The sequence below is a fragment of the Aythya marila genome (genome assembly GCF_965140915.1).
Source record: "Aythya marila genome assembly, chromosome: 4".
In the NCBI taxonomy this organism is placed as follows: domain Eukaryota; kingdom Metazoa; phylum Chordata; class Aves; order Anseriformes; family Anatidae; genus Aythya; species Aythya marila.
The window spans coordinates 28,657,236-28,675,391 of record NC_139045.1 but is presented as its reverse complement, the minus strand read 5'-3'; the positions used below and the strand labels follow the sequence as shown (position 1 = coordinate 28,675,391).

General features: G+C 34.5%; 1 protein-coding gene across 1 annotated transcript in view; it reads right to left on the bottom strand.

Moving 5' to 3' along the window:
* FSTL5 (follistatin like 5) overlaps nucleotides 1-18,156 on the bottom strand; it is a gene marked incomplete at its 3' end in the record, with an annotated part of 350,355 nt that overhangs the window by 193,789 nt on the left and 138,410 nt on the right. Inside the window, exon 4 of the mRNA XM_082758605.1 lies at nucleotides 1,437-1,685. Coding sequence (XP_082614731.1) covers nucleotides 1,437-1,685 — 249 coding nt within the window. The remainder of the gene's footprint in view (nucleotides 1-1,436; nucleotides 1,686-18,156) is intronic.

Below are 18,156 nucleotides of genomic sequence, written 5' to 3'. Positions count from 1 at the left end.
AAAAGTTTGTGATTTTTGAGACACGAGGCAGAAACATCCATATTTTATTATTGCACAAATCATTCCCTACAAGCGACATATGCTATGATCCTAAAATTAAATTTTAATTTTCTGCTACCTCAGGACATAAGCTATTCAAAGTCTATATATATTGTGACAATGCATCAATTTTCTACAGTGTCCACATTAAGTTTTTTTTTATTATTATTATTCTGTTCTACTACAAAACCCTTTGTTATAACAAAAAGGTATTAAGATGTATGCATAACCTGGAATGCTTGGATTTAGTAAAGAGTTACATTTCATTTAAATGCCAACTCCTTAACAACAAATGTAGTGTAAAAAAAGATAATTTTTGAAATTTTTTAAACTGATTCCATTTGAACAACATTATACCAGAATAAATCATTGAAAATTCTGATTAAAATTTAGATGGAATATAACAATGTAAGTGAATCTAAGAAAGATTAATTTCATTTAAGTGAAATATTTTCAGTAGCCTTCTTTCTGTGGTGAAAGTAGCTAATGCTCATGCAAATTTTTGTTCTACTGAGTAGTTCAGGTTTTCTGTTACTGAGAATGCAACTATATCCTCCGCTTATAAAAAACATTAACAAAATAGGCCAGCCTTTAAAAAGAATATAAATTAATTCAACCCCTAGGTAGAGTCATTAAAAATTGCATTATTCAAAACTGTTCTTTTCCAAAAGCCATCTGTCTGTTTTAACCAGTAACAGCACACTACAAATCTGCCCAAAAACTTAAACATACATAATCAAGGTCCGTGTTGGCACAGTTCCAGGAAACCACAAGGTGTGCTCAAAATACATAAAAACAGAGCAAGTTGCAATTCAGTATGATAAGCTGTTTCATACAAAGGTACATCTCTCAACATTCAGGCTGGCATCTCTCAGAATTCAATAGATGGAAAGGCAGCTTAACTTGCACGCTTTGGCAAATACACAACTAAACTTGATTGTCCAAATTCAAAGTGAGCAAGACCCGTTTAGCCATGAATTAGCTGCCAGTCTACCTATTCATCAACTTCAACACCAAATACAGGTCCTCCAGCCTTACCAAACCCCTCTGAATCTTAAATTCTGTTTTTGCTGCAAGAGAGATTAATGTGCTTTGGGATTTGGGACTGTAAGTACGTTAAGAAGAATGTGGTCAACTGCCACATCTGTAAGAAACTGCTATGGATTGATCCCAACAGGAAATCTGGTTTATTCGGATTAAAAAGGGTGTTCATAGATAGCACTAAGTACAAATACAAAGGAAAAAAAATCCCTAAGATGTCTCTGGAGTAACATACTTATGGTATTACCTTCCTGAGTCATTTAACTGTTGTACATTCAATGCAGCCTCTATAATACTTTAAATGAACTGCTTGAAAACACGTAACCAATAGCAGTGTTTTGTACAGCCACACTTACCTTTAAAAAAGCAATCTTCATTGTGGACAATGGTGACCTTTTGCTTTTTCAGGCAGGCAGCGCGATGCACTTCACAATGATTTTCGTAGAACTCTCCGTCAGAGCCACACACCGGCTTGTAATGCAGCTTGCAGCGCTCCATGCAGACGCACTCAGCCTGGCCACTCTCCCCGTTCACAACGCAGTGTCTACCCAGACCGCAGTACTTGTTTTCGCACGATCCCAAGTGCCCATCTTGACCCATGTACCCTGAAAAAGCGAATTGTAATAGAAGATCTATCAAATCACATGCAAAGAATCTGACAAAATCAAATACATATTTTGCCCACAGGCTTTCTTTTTAAGTGCTGTAAGGCTCTTATTAATATTTACAAGTCCTCACAGTAAGAATTGTTTTATGGACCTTACAGGTCAGAAAAATGCAATGCAAAAAAAAAATAACTCTTCAATCCGTACAATAAATTGTATTGTGTCATAACAGTGCTGTTTTATTAAGCTGCCTCAGTTTTACCTACAGAGTGTTTTCTGAATCTTTTAAGAAAGTACTTACTAAGCAAAGTTCTTGTTCAAAAGCCAGAATAATTATTAGTGGAATTCAGCATATACTCTTCGGTACATTTACATATGAGTGTAAGACAGAAAGCAACAAAAACAAACAAACAAAACAACAACAACAACAAAACACAGAAGCAGGGGGAAGACATAAATAAATAAACACCACACACAGACACACACACAGGTAAAAAAAAAAAACATGCATAGATGCACAGATGTGAGTGGAAGCGAAATAAGACAAGTCATTATTATTAACGAAAAGTCTAGCAAAACCTCTCCTCTAGCTACAGAGGATTCCTAATAGCGCAAGATTTACTTAAATAAAAAAGTCATATGAATGCAGGTAATTTAACAGTACTGGAGGGCCAGTGACGATGCATCACTGCAATGTAAGAAGAAATAACAATATCAGCAAAGCAAAGAGACAGTGCTTTTTAAGTGCACTGTGACCATCAAGTCTGTCAGCAGTAATTTTCCATTCTGGTACTACTTTTTTTCAAGAAGCTGGTATCACTGATACAGTGACCATACAAAACTGCATTTTGGATTTGTGAAGTTAGCACTTCCAGAATGAATTAGAAAATTATTCATTTTCTCGTAATTAATGGCCTGCTTTAGGTCATTGGCAAATACAAAAAAATGTAACTAATATTTCAAAGCTACATAGAATCTGTATATTTTAATTGCATGCAAGATCCAGTAAGGTATTTGTCTTATATAATGGAAGTGGGAACTTTTTTTTTTTTTACAACTATACTTTTAGTCATTGTCATGTGTTCAATTAACCGTAATTAAAAGCGTCATCTAATAACAAGAAGGGCAGGTACAATGAAAAAATAAAATGAAATTCTCACTTGCAGTTACTAATGCCTCGATCATGCAGGAAGCCTGAGACCATAATTTTATCATCAAATAAGTATAAAATACTAAAATATCACCAAATGTGGGACTAGACACAGCCCTTCACAGTTACCTCATTTTATTCTCTTGCTGTACACTCCTAATCAAATCAACAACTCCTAAAATCAATCCACAAATACCATATACTCCTTGTAATCTCACTCCTTGTGATTCCTTCCCTATTCTCATAGCCGAGTTGAAAAGTACTTGGCTGCCCCATAGAAAAAAATATGAACAAACAAATGGCAATGCATAATTTAGTAGTTTTAGATTTATTTTCTTTAGTGAAGAGCTAATGAGCTAAATGAGTAAATACTCCAGCTTGGCACACATTCTCCTAACCACTGAGAATCTATGTTCTTCACTTCAGTGGCAGAAGTCAATTCTCACCACTTTTTCTGCTTAAGCATATGAGATTATTACAACCAAGACAAAAGTGCATTGGTTCTTTCATTTCTTGTACAGCAAAGATCCCCCTTTTTTTTCCACAGACCAATACAGTACAAAAAGCATGCAGCCATGAAAGTTGGCTTTGATATGACAAATCCTTTTGCTATATTGTTTTACAACAATCTGAGCACAACGCTGAGAAGACTTTATACTCACTCACCTCAGACATACTTTATCTAACTATATGATAGCCATTTTCATACACACGTATGAAACAGTTTAGGCCAGGCTGGTATTGGTGAGCATAACTTTGAAAAGCACCAAACAGACTTGAAATGTGCAAACTTAATCAAAAATTTTAAATTTCCAATCAATTTTTGAAAATATTACTCCTTGTACCAACACGTCATAAATATAAAGAGGCAACAGAGATTAATTAATAAAAACTAATTTAAATCCAATTTCTTTCTCCTACTGCTAACATCAAATAAAGTTAAGTCTTACGATATCCAAGCATACTTCACAGTACTGATCATGTACACACACCGCAGAATTATAGGACTTTGGAGTGATAGAACTGCTGCAGTTTGAGGCTGAAGCCCATAAATCGTTATTGTTTCTGCTTTCTGAAGTGGAAGATAAAGTTCTCAAACTGACAACTGCTCTAAATTATTGAGGTGTGTGGTACAACGTACAGAGCTGTATATTGTTGTGAAAGTAAAAACTGATTTGAGACTTCACTTGGGACTTTGTTTTAGTACTATAATTGAATATGATGTCTGAATGAAAAACAGCTACTTTCAAATGAGGGAAAATGATTTTCGTAATATAAATTGATAGTAATATTGGTATATGTTTAGCATATACCAATCATATCAATAAATAAGCAAGTTTTCTGCCCTAATGAAAAGTTCTATAAATGTCTCCGTTAACTACCATACACCATTAACTAATCCAAAACAACTCATGTATTTACATGTACATGTATCATTGCATACACAACTCCTATTGAAGTCAATTGTAAAATTCCAACTGACATCGACACAGGTAGTGTTCATTCTCCAGACATAGTTTTTACCTTCAGTTCAGTTATTACTGAATGTTAACAAGTGCTGTTCTGTGTTATTTTTTATTTATGAACTTGCACACCTTCCAACCCATTCACAGGACAGACACGTCACAAAAACACCGGTTTTTTCTGAAGGCTGTTCTTCCATCCAAGCATTTAGATTTAGACAGTAAACTAGTCCAAGATGAATTTAGGTTCTTATATTTGGACATACAATTTAGTGCAGAAGATAAGCATCCCAGCATATTCAATATTAAGAGAGACAGAGAACAAGTAAATCAAGAGGACAAGTGATCTGCCCATGAATGCTAATCTTTTTTCAGCAATTTAATTGGAATTGCTTATGTGACAATAGAGGAGTCCACATTTGACAAATAGCACAACGTGATTATAGGAAAGTATGTACCAATACAGCAAAGTTAGCATACTCTGCATTTTCACCTGACAGAGTGTAATATCTATGCATTCACAGAGCGTCTACAGTACTATGGAAAACAAAATGTCCCTTGTTCAATTTGCAAATACTTACTCTGCAAGTCAGGAAGCATTTAAATTATCATAGCCATAAGTTTAAAAAGCCACATTTGAAGAAATATCATTAAAAATATATTACACCTAAGGCAGCCAAAGCAGTCACAATGTTTTTGTTTTTGTTTGATTAAACTCTAGACAAACATAAAAGAAAAGAACAAATAAAAGGAAAATGATTTTTATTTTAAGAATCGGAGAAAGCAAAATGTTTTTGACTTCTCTTTTAAGGCAAGTCATCATAAATAAAGCTTCAAGCTGTCACTTAGCATTCCTCATACATATTTCCAACTGAAGGAACAGAACCAAGAACTGATCAAGTTTCAGACCACATTTGTCTTATTCATATCTGGGAATTAAGTAAGTGCTTTAGTATGTAAAACCCTGGCAAGAATATCCACTTTTCTTCTGATGAATCAGTTTAGAGAAGCATCATACTTGGAGACTTCAGAAATTCATGAGCATGTGAATCACCCCGTTCTCTAGTTGGCCTGAGGTTGGAAGGCACAAAGGGATTTTGTATCTTGAGTCCTCGATGCCAAACACAGACTCTCCTCTCAACAATAGTTTGTATTCATGGCTTCTATCATAACTTACAGCATTCTCTACATGACATTTAAAACAAAGTGGCAGCTAGTTTGGGAGACAATAAGTCAATTCCTTGAATATGAATAACTGACACTGATTTCTGGGGTCAACAGTCCATCTGTCCCCCCACCTTTTTATTTAAGAGGATTTTGTCAATAACCATACCAACTCTACAGCTTTATTTTTCATCATATCACCTATGAAAGGCCTATGGAACATCAGGATTACAGTCTTGGTAAGTACTCAGAAATAGCCTAAAGTTTCACTCGAAACAGGAATATACTGGAAGAGATGAGGTGGGGAATGAAGGGGGGAAGGCTGGAGGTAGAGCAGCAGTAGGGAGACTGATCGCCGCCTACTATTAACACTAATAGGGCAATAACACTGAACATGACCTCAGCATGAACTGTATCTGCTCATATATTTTTTAAATATCTAGACTTTTTTGAAAAATAATAAAAAAATGAAGTACTTCAGCAGCAGTTCTTAGACAAATTTTAATATTTCTAGCAAGAACAGCTTGTAAGTGTACTGACTGAACAAGACACTAAATTTGCATTACTCATTATCCAACACTCCTGGAATACAAACTTCTTCAGTAATTTTGTGTTTTTGATTTTGATCGGGAACATTTTGTGTAGGAACAAAATTTAAAGAAAAAAAGAGGGAATCTCAGAGTAAATGAAGATTGTCAATAATTTGTAAGTAATGATACTTACATATAATGTAAGTATAAAGCCTGTGGTAATAAAATTCCCCTATATAGCTAACTAATAAAATAAAGAGAGATTGGGGCAATTACCAAAGTATTCTCTAAACATGGTATTAAAGTGCCATAACACAGCACTTTTATTCTTTATCACCCTACCCAAGTCAGACCTAACACTCAGAGAAAAAAAAAAAAAAAAAGAAAGAAAAAAAAACACCAAAGAAAACACACACACAGTTCTCTGATTTTACGAGGAAAGAAAGGAAAAAAAATGTTTTAACAGGCAATACAATTTAGCAGTCAGCTGTTAAAGCTGTCTGCATTCCAAACTCTGACTATCTTAGTCAAGCTTTTGGACACACTACTAGCAATTTGCATCTTATACATTTTTCTGAAGATACAGAACCTCCAGAACACGGTCACCTCAAGGTGGATGTGGAGAGAAATATCACTTGTGGTCATGTTCATAGATTTTCATGCAAATTAATCTTAAACTAACGCACGTCTTCTACAAAATATGCACAAACACATAAGCATTTCTTCCAAATCCTTAAAGTAACAAAAATATAGGTTTATGTTCCACACTTACTCACTTTTTATCTTGCAACAGACTTATTCTTAACAATTACAGGGCAGCTTCAATGTAAATAATCTTTCATATTATGAACTACTTAACAAAATAAGGCTCATAAAAGTAGAAGCAAAGATATCCCCTGAAGCTCCAAAAAATCACCCTCGATAACAAAGATTTTACAGATTATGAGACTGAGCCTGAAAAATAATCCATCCTTTTTAATCAAAGAAAGATTAAATTTAGAGATCTCTCTTGCATTTCTACTTATAAGGAATTACTCGTCTCTTCACATTTGATTTTTTTTTAATTGTCTAGAGGCTTAAGTTTAAGCATGGGAAGAAAAATAAAAACTCAATTAGTTGTCCAATACATTCTGAAGTTCTTTGTCTTTCTGTAGCAGAAGAGACAGAAGAAGGTCACATGAAGAAGGGGAAACCATAGCAAGAAACTGTTGAGAAAAATTACTTAAACACTACCTTTTTCCTGACTGCAGGAGAGTAAAGTTGAGAATAAAAAACCCAGGGTACAATAGCCCATAGTGCAAAGCTCATTCCTCTTAACAGAAACAAAGAACCACTTATTTGTATAATTAAATTTTGTAGAAGAGAAAGGAGTAAGATTTGTCATGTCACAAGTATGATGAGGGAAAAAAATTCTCATAGAAGACAGTATAATCATAAAATTACACTTATCTTTCACCACGAGGACAATGGTTATAGTAGCAATTCAAACACAGTCAGAGGGAGAGTTTGAATACAATAATTACAAATAAAACAGAGAAATGCCTCTTGAAACTGTCTCCCATTCATAATGGTGAAAGACTGTCCACAAGAGGCTTTGTGGACAAAATCATATTAAGATCTTTTCAGTAAGGAGTTCAACAGCACACAAATATAAATGGGACTTAGATTCATACTGTTAAGGCATAACCTTGTAAAGTTATGGTAATGAGACAGCAGCTAAAAGAACTTTTAAGGATTACCAATATATACATACAAGAGTATGCTACCTCACTCAAATTAACCACAGCAAAATGCCTGCAAGTATACAGTTATGAAAAGTAATGGATAAAACATGAGGAACAGTTTTAAAACACAAAGTAGAATTTAAAACACAGAGTTCAAGACAACAGTTACAGAGATAAACAACAGTTTACTTAAAGTTTTACTTAAATATTTTCTACTAAGTGGTTTAGGATACCAAAATATTTGTGCAGCAGGGCTCTCAAAAAATACAAAACAAAACAAACAAACAAACAAAAATCTATCCTATTTTGACACCAGAAAGAGCTTCTCGTAACAGATATCCCAAGCAATTCCTTCTTGGGCATTCCTTTCAATAACTTCTACTTTGAATACCAATATCAAGCCTTTCACACAGAGCAGAAGTAAGCAAAGAAACTTAAAATCTCTATTTTTAAATGACTATATACATTCACAGAAGTAAGTCTGATTTTGTTGCAAAATTTTCCCATAGCTTCCTTTTTTTTTTTTTTTTTTTTTTTTGTGTTGTGTTGTTTCCCCTCCTCTTCTTTCCTCACTGTGTTTTCTACAACTACCCTACTGGGCAACAGGGAAAACAACAGCCTGCAGCTCTCTCTGACTTACAGAATGTACTGGTCAGACAAGTAACTGCTACAGAGAGCAGCACTTTACCTGTGGTGGCAAAGGAGCCTCGCCAGCCTTAGCTATTACTGAAAGCAATGGATCTCTTCACAGTTTATCAGAGAGAGAGAAGGACAAAAAAAAAAAAAAAAAAAAAAAAGGCTTATATGGTGGTAGCACCAGTGCTTTAAAGATAGAGAGGGGAAGGAATGATAAAATACATTTTAAAAAGCAAGCAGCACAGCCCTGAAGGGTCACGGCAAGCCCCTTGCCCTCAGCTGCAGCCACTTTTGAGTTCTCACTTCTAGAAGTCCTGCTCCCACCTGTAGGAGCAACAGTAAACCGCACACTTAGCTGGCCAATAGCTTTCTGGGCCATGGGTTTCCCTCTGCAGCAACTAAGCTAGAGAGTACTTTATGCAACAATTCACTTTGCCTGTGCCTACAATCAATTTTTGGCTGAGTCCCGTCCTGTGTTCCATTTGTCCCTGTGTATCCCCCCATCCCACCACCCAAAGACCACCCCTTTTAAGACTGGAAGTACTGTGGGGACGTGCACCTTCTTGCTCTCTGACTGAAATATTCTGGTATGCTCAACATTTACTGGTTGGGACTGACTGAACAGATAGAGACAAAGCCTCCATGGCTGCACGTGGATTTTTTTCTTTGAAAGTCATGCCAAATTCTTAGGATAACGATTGCCTTGAGTATTCAAATAAAGTGACCTTCTTATTCTCCTACAAAGACAAATGAGGACCAAACCGGGAGAAAACCCCACACTTATAAATATGTGTATAAATGAATAAATATAGAAAACAACAGTGAGTATAAGGAGAAACAAACAAACAAACAACAACAACAAAAACTATAAGATCAAGAAGATTTCTAAGTGTTGCGTACCCTGGTATTAACCTGAAATACTTAACCTCCCTAAAAATATTTAACTGTTGGTCAGAAACAGTCAGCTTGGCAACTTTGCCCATCTGAAACCTCGTCACTTACCATCACTTTGCAACTCTCTTGAGCAAACTTTACAGGATTTAGCATTCCCAGAAAGCAGAAAAAATAAAACTATACTTCCCCAGCTTGAACCAAAGAGAAGACGGCACAAAACACCATGTGAAAATAAATAATAATAAATAAATAAATAAATAAAAACATAGAATGGCCTGGGTGGATAAGGACCTTAAAGATCACCCAGTTTCAACCCACCTGCTCAGAGCAGGGTTGCCAACCACTAGAGCATGCTGCCCAGAGCCACATCCAGCCTGGCCAAAAAGAAAAAAAAGTGAAAACGCAACTCCAACCAACACAAAAACATAAAACAGCTTCCATCTACATGGTAGATGGGAACATTTCCCACCTTTCTGAGGCTCAGTCTCCACCTGCTCCTCCCTATCCCTGTCAGCTGCTGCCGTATGTGGCCACCTCCTGGCCCTGGTACCAAGCAGCCTGCAGCCACGCAGCCCTCTGGCTCCTGCCCCTCACCACCAGCAGCTGCAGGCACCATCCCCAGCCTTTTCTCCAGAGCAGTGCCCAGTTCCCATTTCTCCCTGAACCAAAGCCTGTTTTGCCAACTGAGGGCTGCATGGCCATGCTCCAGCCTTGTGCTCAGGGCCCAGACAGCAGGGTCTTTATGCGCAACCTCAGAGCACAGGGGTATGTGGGTTCCCTCAGGTGAAATTATGGTCCTGGATGTTCACTTGCTTGAGGGAACCCAGTATGAAAGTGTTGCGAAAGGAGACAAACTCCTTGCAACATAATAAGCCTCGTAAAAATCCCCTTCCCTGATCATCCTCCTTATAATTGACCAGTGACCGCTATGGTACAGAGCCCTTGGCTCTGCCAGCCGCACAGAAGCAGGAAATGGGGGCATCGCAGCTACCGCAGGTGACCTGAGAAGGTCACCGCACGAACAAGCCTTCACACATTTCGACAGCTATTTGAAATACGGCCTGTTGAGAATCACAAAGGCTTAGCTTAATCCAGACAAAACAGTCTAAGTCATGATCACTTGTTATAAAAATATATATATATATTATTAATAATAATAATAATAAAATCAGCTTTAGGAGAAATGATCAAAATAAACAAAACTCTCAGTTAAATTATTGACTGGAATTTCCCTTTTACTGAGGGCTTAGTTAAAAAATGGAAAAGCTGTTAAGATTTGGGTTCAAAAGCTAAAGTTAAAACTATTGTACCACACAGCAACATTAACTCTTCCTTTATGGTAACTTTTCACATGAAGAGTAGATTTGACGATTTTCAGTTAACAGTATGTACTCAAACGACTACTGTTTCCCCCATAGGCTTTCCCTATGATTAAATATGCTTATATATCAAATAACATTATAAACAGAAAATTTAACTTATCCTCTGATTAGGTAGCTAGCACCAAAGAGACCCTTCAACTATCCACAGCACAAACTAGTATACCATACTGCAGATATTACACAATTCCTATGTATGACATTAATGTTTTTTTTTTGTTGTTGTTGTTTTTTTTTTTTTTTTTTAAACTATAAAACCTTCCCTTCAGTACAGAGCTTGATAACTTTCTGCTACCTTCCTCAGGGATCTCTACTAGAAAAGGCAGCATAGAGACTGAGCTGTATTGAAATCATATGGTTCAAGAGCAGGATCATTGCTGTTCAGGGAAACCTAAAATGGAAATGTCAAACATTTTCAGTTTGTGATTAAAACCATTTCCTCCTAGTAAACTTGGTATTTAGAATATAGAAGAATATGAGAATAATTTTTGTATACAGAATTTCTAATTCTTTTTTCTGACAAAAGTAATGAGACTAATATAGTCTCTTTTTTTCCTGTGTGAAACATAAACATTAATTTAACAGTGTAACGGTTATTAAAGGTGGACTATGATTCTACAAGCCCTTCGGAAAAAGAAACAAAAAAAAACCAGCAAAACATTGCATACTTGTATCTCAGTTTGTAGACTGTGTCCATCCATCTTTGCATTAGACACAGAGTAGGCAAGATCTTTTTTAAAATTTCATCTGCATCAGTATCAACTATCAGTATCAGAAGTATAGAGTTCTATTTCAAAATGTCTGCAGATTTCTGCAGAAGACTAACATCTATCACTGAAAAGTAGATATGAGCTTGAAGCTGTTACACTGAAAATTATTATTCATTTATGGAACTGCTCATCATTTAAGAAGCACTTGGAAATTATTCCTGATAGCATTATGCAAGATTTGAAAATCCCAACAAAGACAATCAGGGCAGTAGATAATCAGTATTTTCCATTAATCTTTAGCAGTTACTTTCAGGATATTGCAAAACAACATCTGTCTGTGAATTACTGTATTGGTTTCTTTTACTGTAAAAATAAATAAATAAATAAATAAATTTTCTCACATACCGTATAAGGGTAAATGCAAAGGACACATTAAATTTTGGCTGCTAGGATGTATTTCTAGTCATTAAGTATTTCTAGCAACAGATTAGGACAAAATACATCAGGAAAAAATATTGCTGTACATTGTTCAGCAAAGGACGCTGTTTCTTTGTTGCCCTCTTCCTGACAGGAGCAAGAACAAATAACTTCAGAGTTACACAGAAGACTGGATCTACTGTTTAATTTTATCTCATGAAGACATAACTCAGCTAACAAACTTTGACACCAATGACCCACGTAACACTGGACTTCAGAAAACCGAGGAAAACCTACAAAATGCAAATATCTTTCCAAATGGCATACAGTATCTGAAAATGAAGTTTTGGAAACAACAAAAATGAGTCTCAAAAAGAATGTCTTTACTAAGAATAGACATATACATGGTGAAGCAATACCATTTGTCTCTGGAGTTTATTAAACGAAAATCATCATATCAAGTAAGCTTGAACATTCTGTCAAGTAAGCTTGACAATTCTGCTTTTTTAAGTAACTTAGGAAGTTATGCATATCAAAATGAAGTTTGTGTACTCCCCTTTTTTTCTGAGCAGGGTTGATCCTATCTCCTCTACATATTCATATATAATCAGCAAAAGTTTTGTTTTTGTTTCTGAAGGAGTTAGAGGGAACTCAAGTATCTACATTTACCAAAATAAATAAATAAATAAATAAATAAATAAATAAATAAATAAATAAATAAATAACTGTACTAAAGTGGAATAGTAAAATGCTTTCCCAGCTCTCTAGATGGAGAGACTATTGCTCCATGAAAACAAAAAATATATGAAGAAGTATTAAAAATAATACTGACATAACTATATGAAAATATTCCTTTTTAAAGAAATTATAAAAGCAATATCCCACATAAACACTCTACTTAAAACTATTTCTGTATCTATATATGCATCTTTACACTACTTAATATTTAAAATTACCTGCTAAATAAAAGAGAGCTGTCCATTCAAATCGGACAGTGCACAGAAGAAAAAAGCAATTTCTTCCACTAACAAAATATAATGCAACAGTGGGATGACTTATTTAAGCAATGTGACTAATACATATTTTCTAATTACACACTTAAAGTAATGATATAGTTATACCATAATTCCTAAATATAAAATAAAATTAATTATTAAAAAAATAATAATAATCTGGTTTTACTGCTAAACCATTGTAAGACAGTTTAACTTTTTTAAGTCTGGTGTTCATTGCAGAAATAGTTCGTTACAGAACCATGTTTTACTCTTTTAGGTCTTCTAGTAATATGTCAAAGCAAGTTAAACTAAAAATACAGAGAGTTCCTTTCTCCTACATCGTGGAATATCAAAACTTACAAGAAAATGCACATACCTCTTTATGAACGAGAAAGCATTTAGCTTTCAATAGAAATAAAAGTTCCAGTTAGATATTCCAACTGTCATGCTTCTTGTAACAGTTGATATAACTTCCAACTAGTGACAAATTGAATATATTCCAGAAATAGAAAAATTACTTTTTTTATATAATAATATTAAAAATTGACAAAACCTTCTAGCATTGCTACACATGAATTATTTTAGGGCTACAGTAATAGAATCATTAAGCATTTCAGAAATACAAGCTACAGAATTAATTGTAGAAAACCATAAAGAGCAGACTATCATTTTAAGCTACTATTCAAGGAAGTACTGGCTACAGGAACATCAATAATGATTTATAACTGCTGCACTTCCACTTCGGTTGCTGCATTTCATCCCACTGTAAAATGGAGAAAGGTTAACCCGTAAATTATGGTAAACTCAGACATTGAATCACTGTCAATTCTTTCAATCTTTTAGCTAGTAAAGTGCTGAAAGTTTTCTAATATAATGAAAATCCAGTTATATTCTTTTTACATGTAATTTCCAAAAGGAAAGCTAATTCTGACACACATTAATAAAGTTAAATAATACGTTATACATAATGCTTTCTTTAGTGATTTCAAGAAATTTATGAAATGTGACACACAGACATAAATACGCTTTTTATAAATGGAGAAATAAACACTGTTGAGGGAAAAAGCATTTAGGGCAACAAGAACCAAGGATACTAGATTTATTTTGTATTACACTGAATTGAAAATTATTACAGGTCAACATACCTTGTTTATGCTTGACATCTCTAAATTGATATAAGCATCTCAGTGCAAATACTTTTTAAGTTGCAATGTCTTTGTAACTAAATTCTTACAATTGTTTTCCTCACAGCGTTTAGTTCATTGACTAAAATTATAATGCAGAATATATTTTACAGAATATATTTTCTCTGTGCTTAAGGGCCACCAGCTGATCTTTCAATTTACAACAGTTTGAAAACTGGCAAAGAAATCTGAGAGCTGTGCAACTTGACTAATTAGTTTAAAATTACTTGAATGACCCAGCTAACTTACTGAAGTTTTCCAAAAGCCAATATATATAATATTAGGTAGCTTAATCCATAAACTGCCACAGTTATTTCTGATGAATTGGGATATGCCAGTGTACTTCCAATCATGTTGGTTAGTGAAATTTGCCTTTAAATGTGCGCTTAAATACATCCTTTTTTTTTTTTTTTTTTTTTGTACAGAATTTAATCCACATCATTTCTTCAATGCCCAACCAAAGGTAAACAGCAGTTTCATTAGTATTACTACATATGGGTTCAGAAAGGATTTTCACAGAATTCTCTTAGCATTACAACATCTAGAAAACAGCAAAATGATCCATCATTTATGTGTAAAGCTCTCTGAATCTCATATGCAGTATTCACAAATAATAATTGGAAAACTTATCATCTAGGAAAAAAAAATATTTCCTTTACATTTATTCTAAATTTTCTACCTGAATTTGATAATTGGTGTAAAGAATATTCACAAATGTATTGCTTAATTTTTTCAACATAACTGTATCAGAGTGAAGTGCTTTTGTCTAAGTATATATGTTATGCAAGCATTTATCTCAAGTTTCATCTTCCTCCCTCTTCCTCACCCCACAAGAATCATGTTTTTACATCTTGTCCCTCCCTTCTTGAGGGAATGTATCTGGAGAACAACTGTCTTAACCATAAGAGTCCATTCACAGGAACATCACAGATTAACTCTGCAAATAAAAATTATCAAAGTTCTCTTGATGCTACACCTCAATCAAGTCAAGCTGATTTTCAGAGACACATGGGGGGAAAACTCTCCCATAATTTATTACCTGTACACTACAGTAAAAACATCCACTGAATATTTTCAAGACGGTGATACCGGCTGAAACTGCAAAGTGCTTGCCTTGTGGCTTGACTCACTCATAATTGACAAGCATCAGTTTACTACTCCGAAGTACAAAAATTTCTTTCTATAGTACCTGCAGAACTCTTTTAATATCATTGATGCACAGGTACTGTGCAGATAAAGTCTGACAGACATATTTAGATAACCTAAAATGTTAGCTATATTCTAGATATTTAAAAAAAAAAAAATCTCTGAAGTTGTGTACGGTAGTATAAAGAACACGTAACCATAAATACAGTTCTCCATAATAATACAATGGATAACACATATAACATAGAAACGTTTAAAAAAAAAATCGATCAAATCCACTTTGTAAGAGAAGCATTGGGAAATTAAAATATGAATAAAATCAATTTATTCTTTTAGAAGCTAGATTTGGGGTATAATCTCATGATTTTTATTTGTTGAAGTTGTCAGTACTGTAATACTCATTTGATGGGTATGTAAAATGCAGAAATCTTTGATCAAATAATGAATCTGACTTTGACTTCCCTGCATTTTCAACTGCTGTTAGCAAGCTACTGTGAAGTGACTAATTTTCTCCCTTTGATACTGGCCAGAAGTTTATTTTGGAGTCAACAACATCACAGCAAAAATTCTGACACATTTCCCCAGTACATCCTATTTTCACGAGCTCATATTTTGCCCTGAAAACAAGAATTGGAAAGCTTTCTTCTTTGAGAAATAAATTATTCTAATGCTCCACACAATACAACCTAAAGTAGGACTGCTACAGAAGTAATTCAAATCTTGCTGCTATTCCAGCCTTTGCAGTGATTCTGTCCCAACATCTAAACTCAAAGAACATGCTCATATTCTATATAAACTGCAAAACAGTACTCAGACAAGGGCTATAGCACTTATCACATTTGCACAGAGACCTTCAACTGAACTGATGAATGCCAGGGTGATGGGACCACTCGTAACTATGGAGTATCTTAATCTCCATCAGGAGTCTGACGTCCTTCCTAACTCAAGGAACAGCATTGAGGAGGCAGTTTTCATTACCTAATGTATTAACATTAAATAATTAACGACTTCTTTGTCTATAATGACTTTGTTCTGATTTGCTTTTTTACTTCTCCTTGAAGATAATCTCTTACCATCATCTAGAAAGAGATTGTTTAGTTTGCTCTGGACAATTCCACATACTGTGAGCACTGCTATGAGTCTGTGATCTAAAGCATTATCCTAAACAACCCCCGACAACTGTAGGAGTTTGCCTGGTATGAGATTAGGTCATGTTCGTGTTTTGTGTTTCTGTAGCAACCAGGTACAAATGAAACCTCCCCAGAGACAGAAGCTGCATTTTCTGTCTTTGATTGCCTCTTCTTTTCCAGTTTTTCTGTGCTGATCTTGTTTTGATCTTGAAACTGAATCAGACATTCGATAACATCAACAGCTTGAGACCTCGTAAAATTAATATTCTCTCTTTCCTGCATTCACTCTCACGTTAAAAATCATTAAACAAAACCAAACTAAAAGAAGTGTAAAAACAACTTCTGGAGAAAAAAAGAAATCTTCCAGTAAGTTTTTCCCAGGTAAAAACATTTGATATTATTTGAAAATGAGTCATGCTAATTTTTAAAGTCTTAAATTTTTACATGTTTTCCTGATGAAAAGATGAACATATTCATGTTGTTTTTTGTTAGTGAGCTAACCATTAATGAGCAGACACAAAGACTATTGCTTTCAACTGTTTAATGATATAATATTAAACAGGACTACTGTTAACAGATACAGTGGCACTCTCAACACAGTCTGGCTTTCTATTTGTTGCATGCATAAGCTCAACACATGTGCCTGTTTACAGAAAAAAAAAAAAAAAAAGTTATGTCTTTGTGCTTAGGCTTTTATAGAACTATTGCAAATAAAAGAAAATTGCATTTATATTGTTATGCAGAATATTCAAAGTGCATGCAAAGAACAAAGCCATGAGATCAGAATATTCAAAATTATTGAGCAAAGTGTTAAATCCACCATCTGAAGTTGTGTTGATACCATCTGATTCCTGCAGCTAACACAGAAATTATACCAAGTGCTAATGACTAAACTTGGCAGGCTTTCAGGGTCTGAGTTTTGTTCGGTTTGGTTGTCCTTAGTTGTTGGGTTTTGTTTGTTTTGAGTTTTTTGTTGTTTGTTTGTTTGTTTTTTCATGCAAATGGACTATTCCTCTTATTCATTTATAATTTGCTTAACTTTGGGGTTGTAAAAATGAGAAATCATGCTGTGTGCATGATTATGAACCTATAAGTTTATGTTTATAAAAGTCAAGGATATGTCATCTTACAGTACAGAACAGATAATTGAGGAGCTACCCTCTTACATTATTGGATATACGCTGATACGAAAGCAGAGTTAGCTATGTTCCTGACTGAATTTATGCATGGTGAACAGCAGATTTATATAAATGTAACACTCAGAGAGATCTAAGTTCCTGTGGAAGTAAAAAAGAACAAATCAACTGACAAAAGAAGTTTTTAGTGGATAGACTGATTTTTTCTAGCCCTAATCTTATTGGTTATTATTGTTTTCTAATAAAATAGAATAACCTATAATGAATTTTCTTAATGCTTTTGACTGAAAAGTATTGTGCAATTTCATAACAATATCTAACAGACTTTAAGGTAAAACACCCTGCAAAAAAAGAACAGATAAAAAAATATGACCGTTTCCCCAAATTTTCGATTTGGTCCCTAGAATTTGATGATCAACACATCTTCCTATTTCACAACAGCACATTTCACATCAGCACCTCTTCCTATTTCTCACTTCTGAACTCAGTCTAAAGATCACCCTGATTACCTTATATTTATGTTCATTCTGATTTTGGGGAGGGAATAAGAACCTTCCCTTTAATTCAGGCTTCTTGCGTGGTAGCTATCAGCTTGAAAAAAAGTCAGTGTAATGCTTTAAAAATTGATTTGACATGACTAAACTTGAGTTTGATGGAAGATATAAAGACACCGGAACATCTTAAGCATGTAATTTTGACTCCTAAATTCACATCTAAGGAAATACACAGAAATCAGCTTAGGAAAACATCTGATTAATACTGTTTATTTAGTCTAGTCAACTCATTTAGAAAAAAGGCATGTCTGTCTTATGA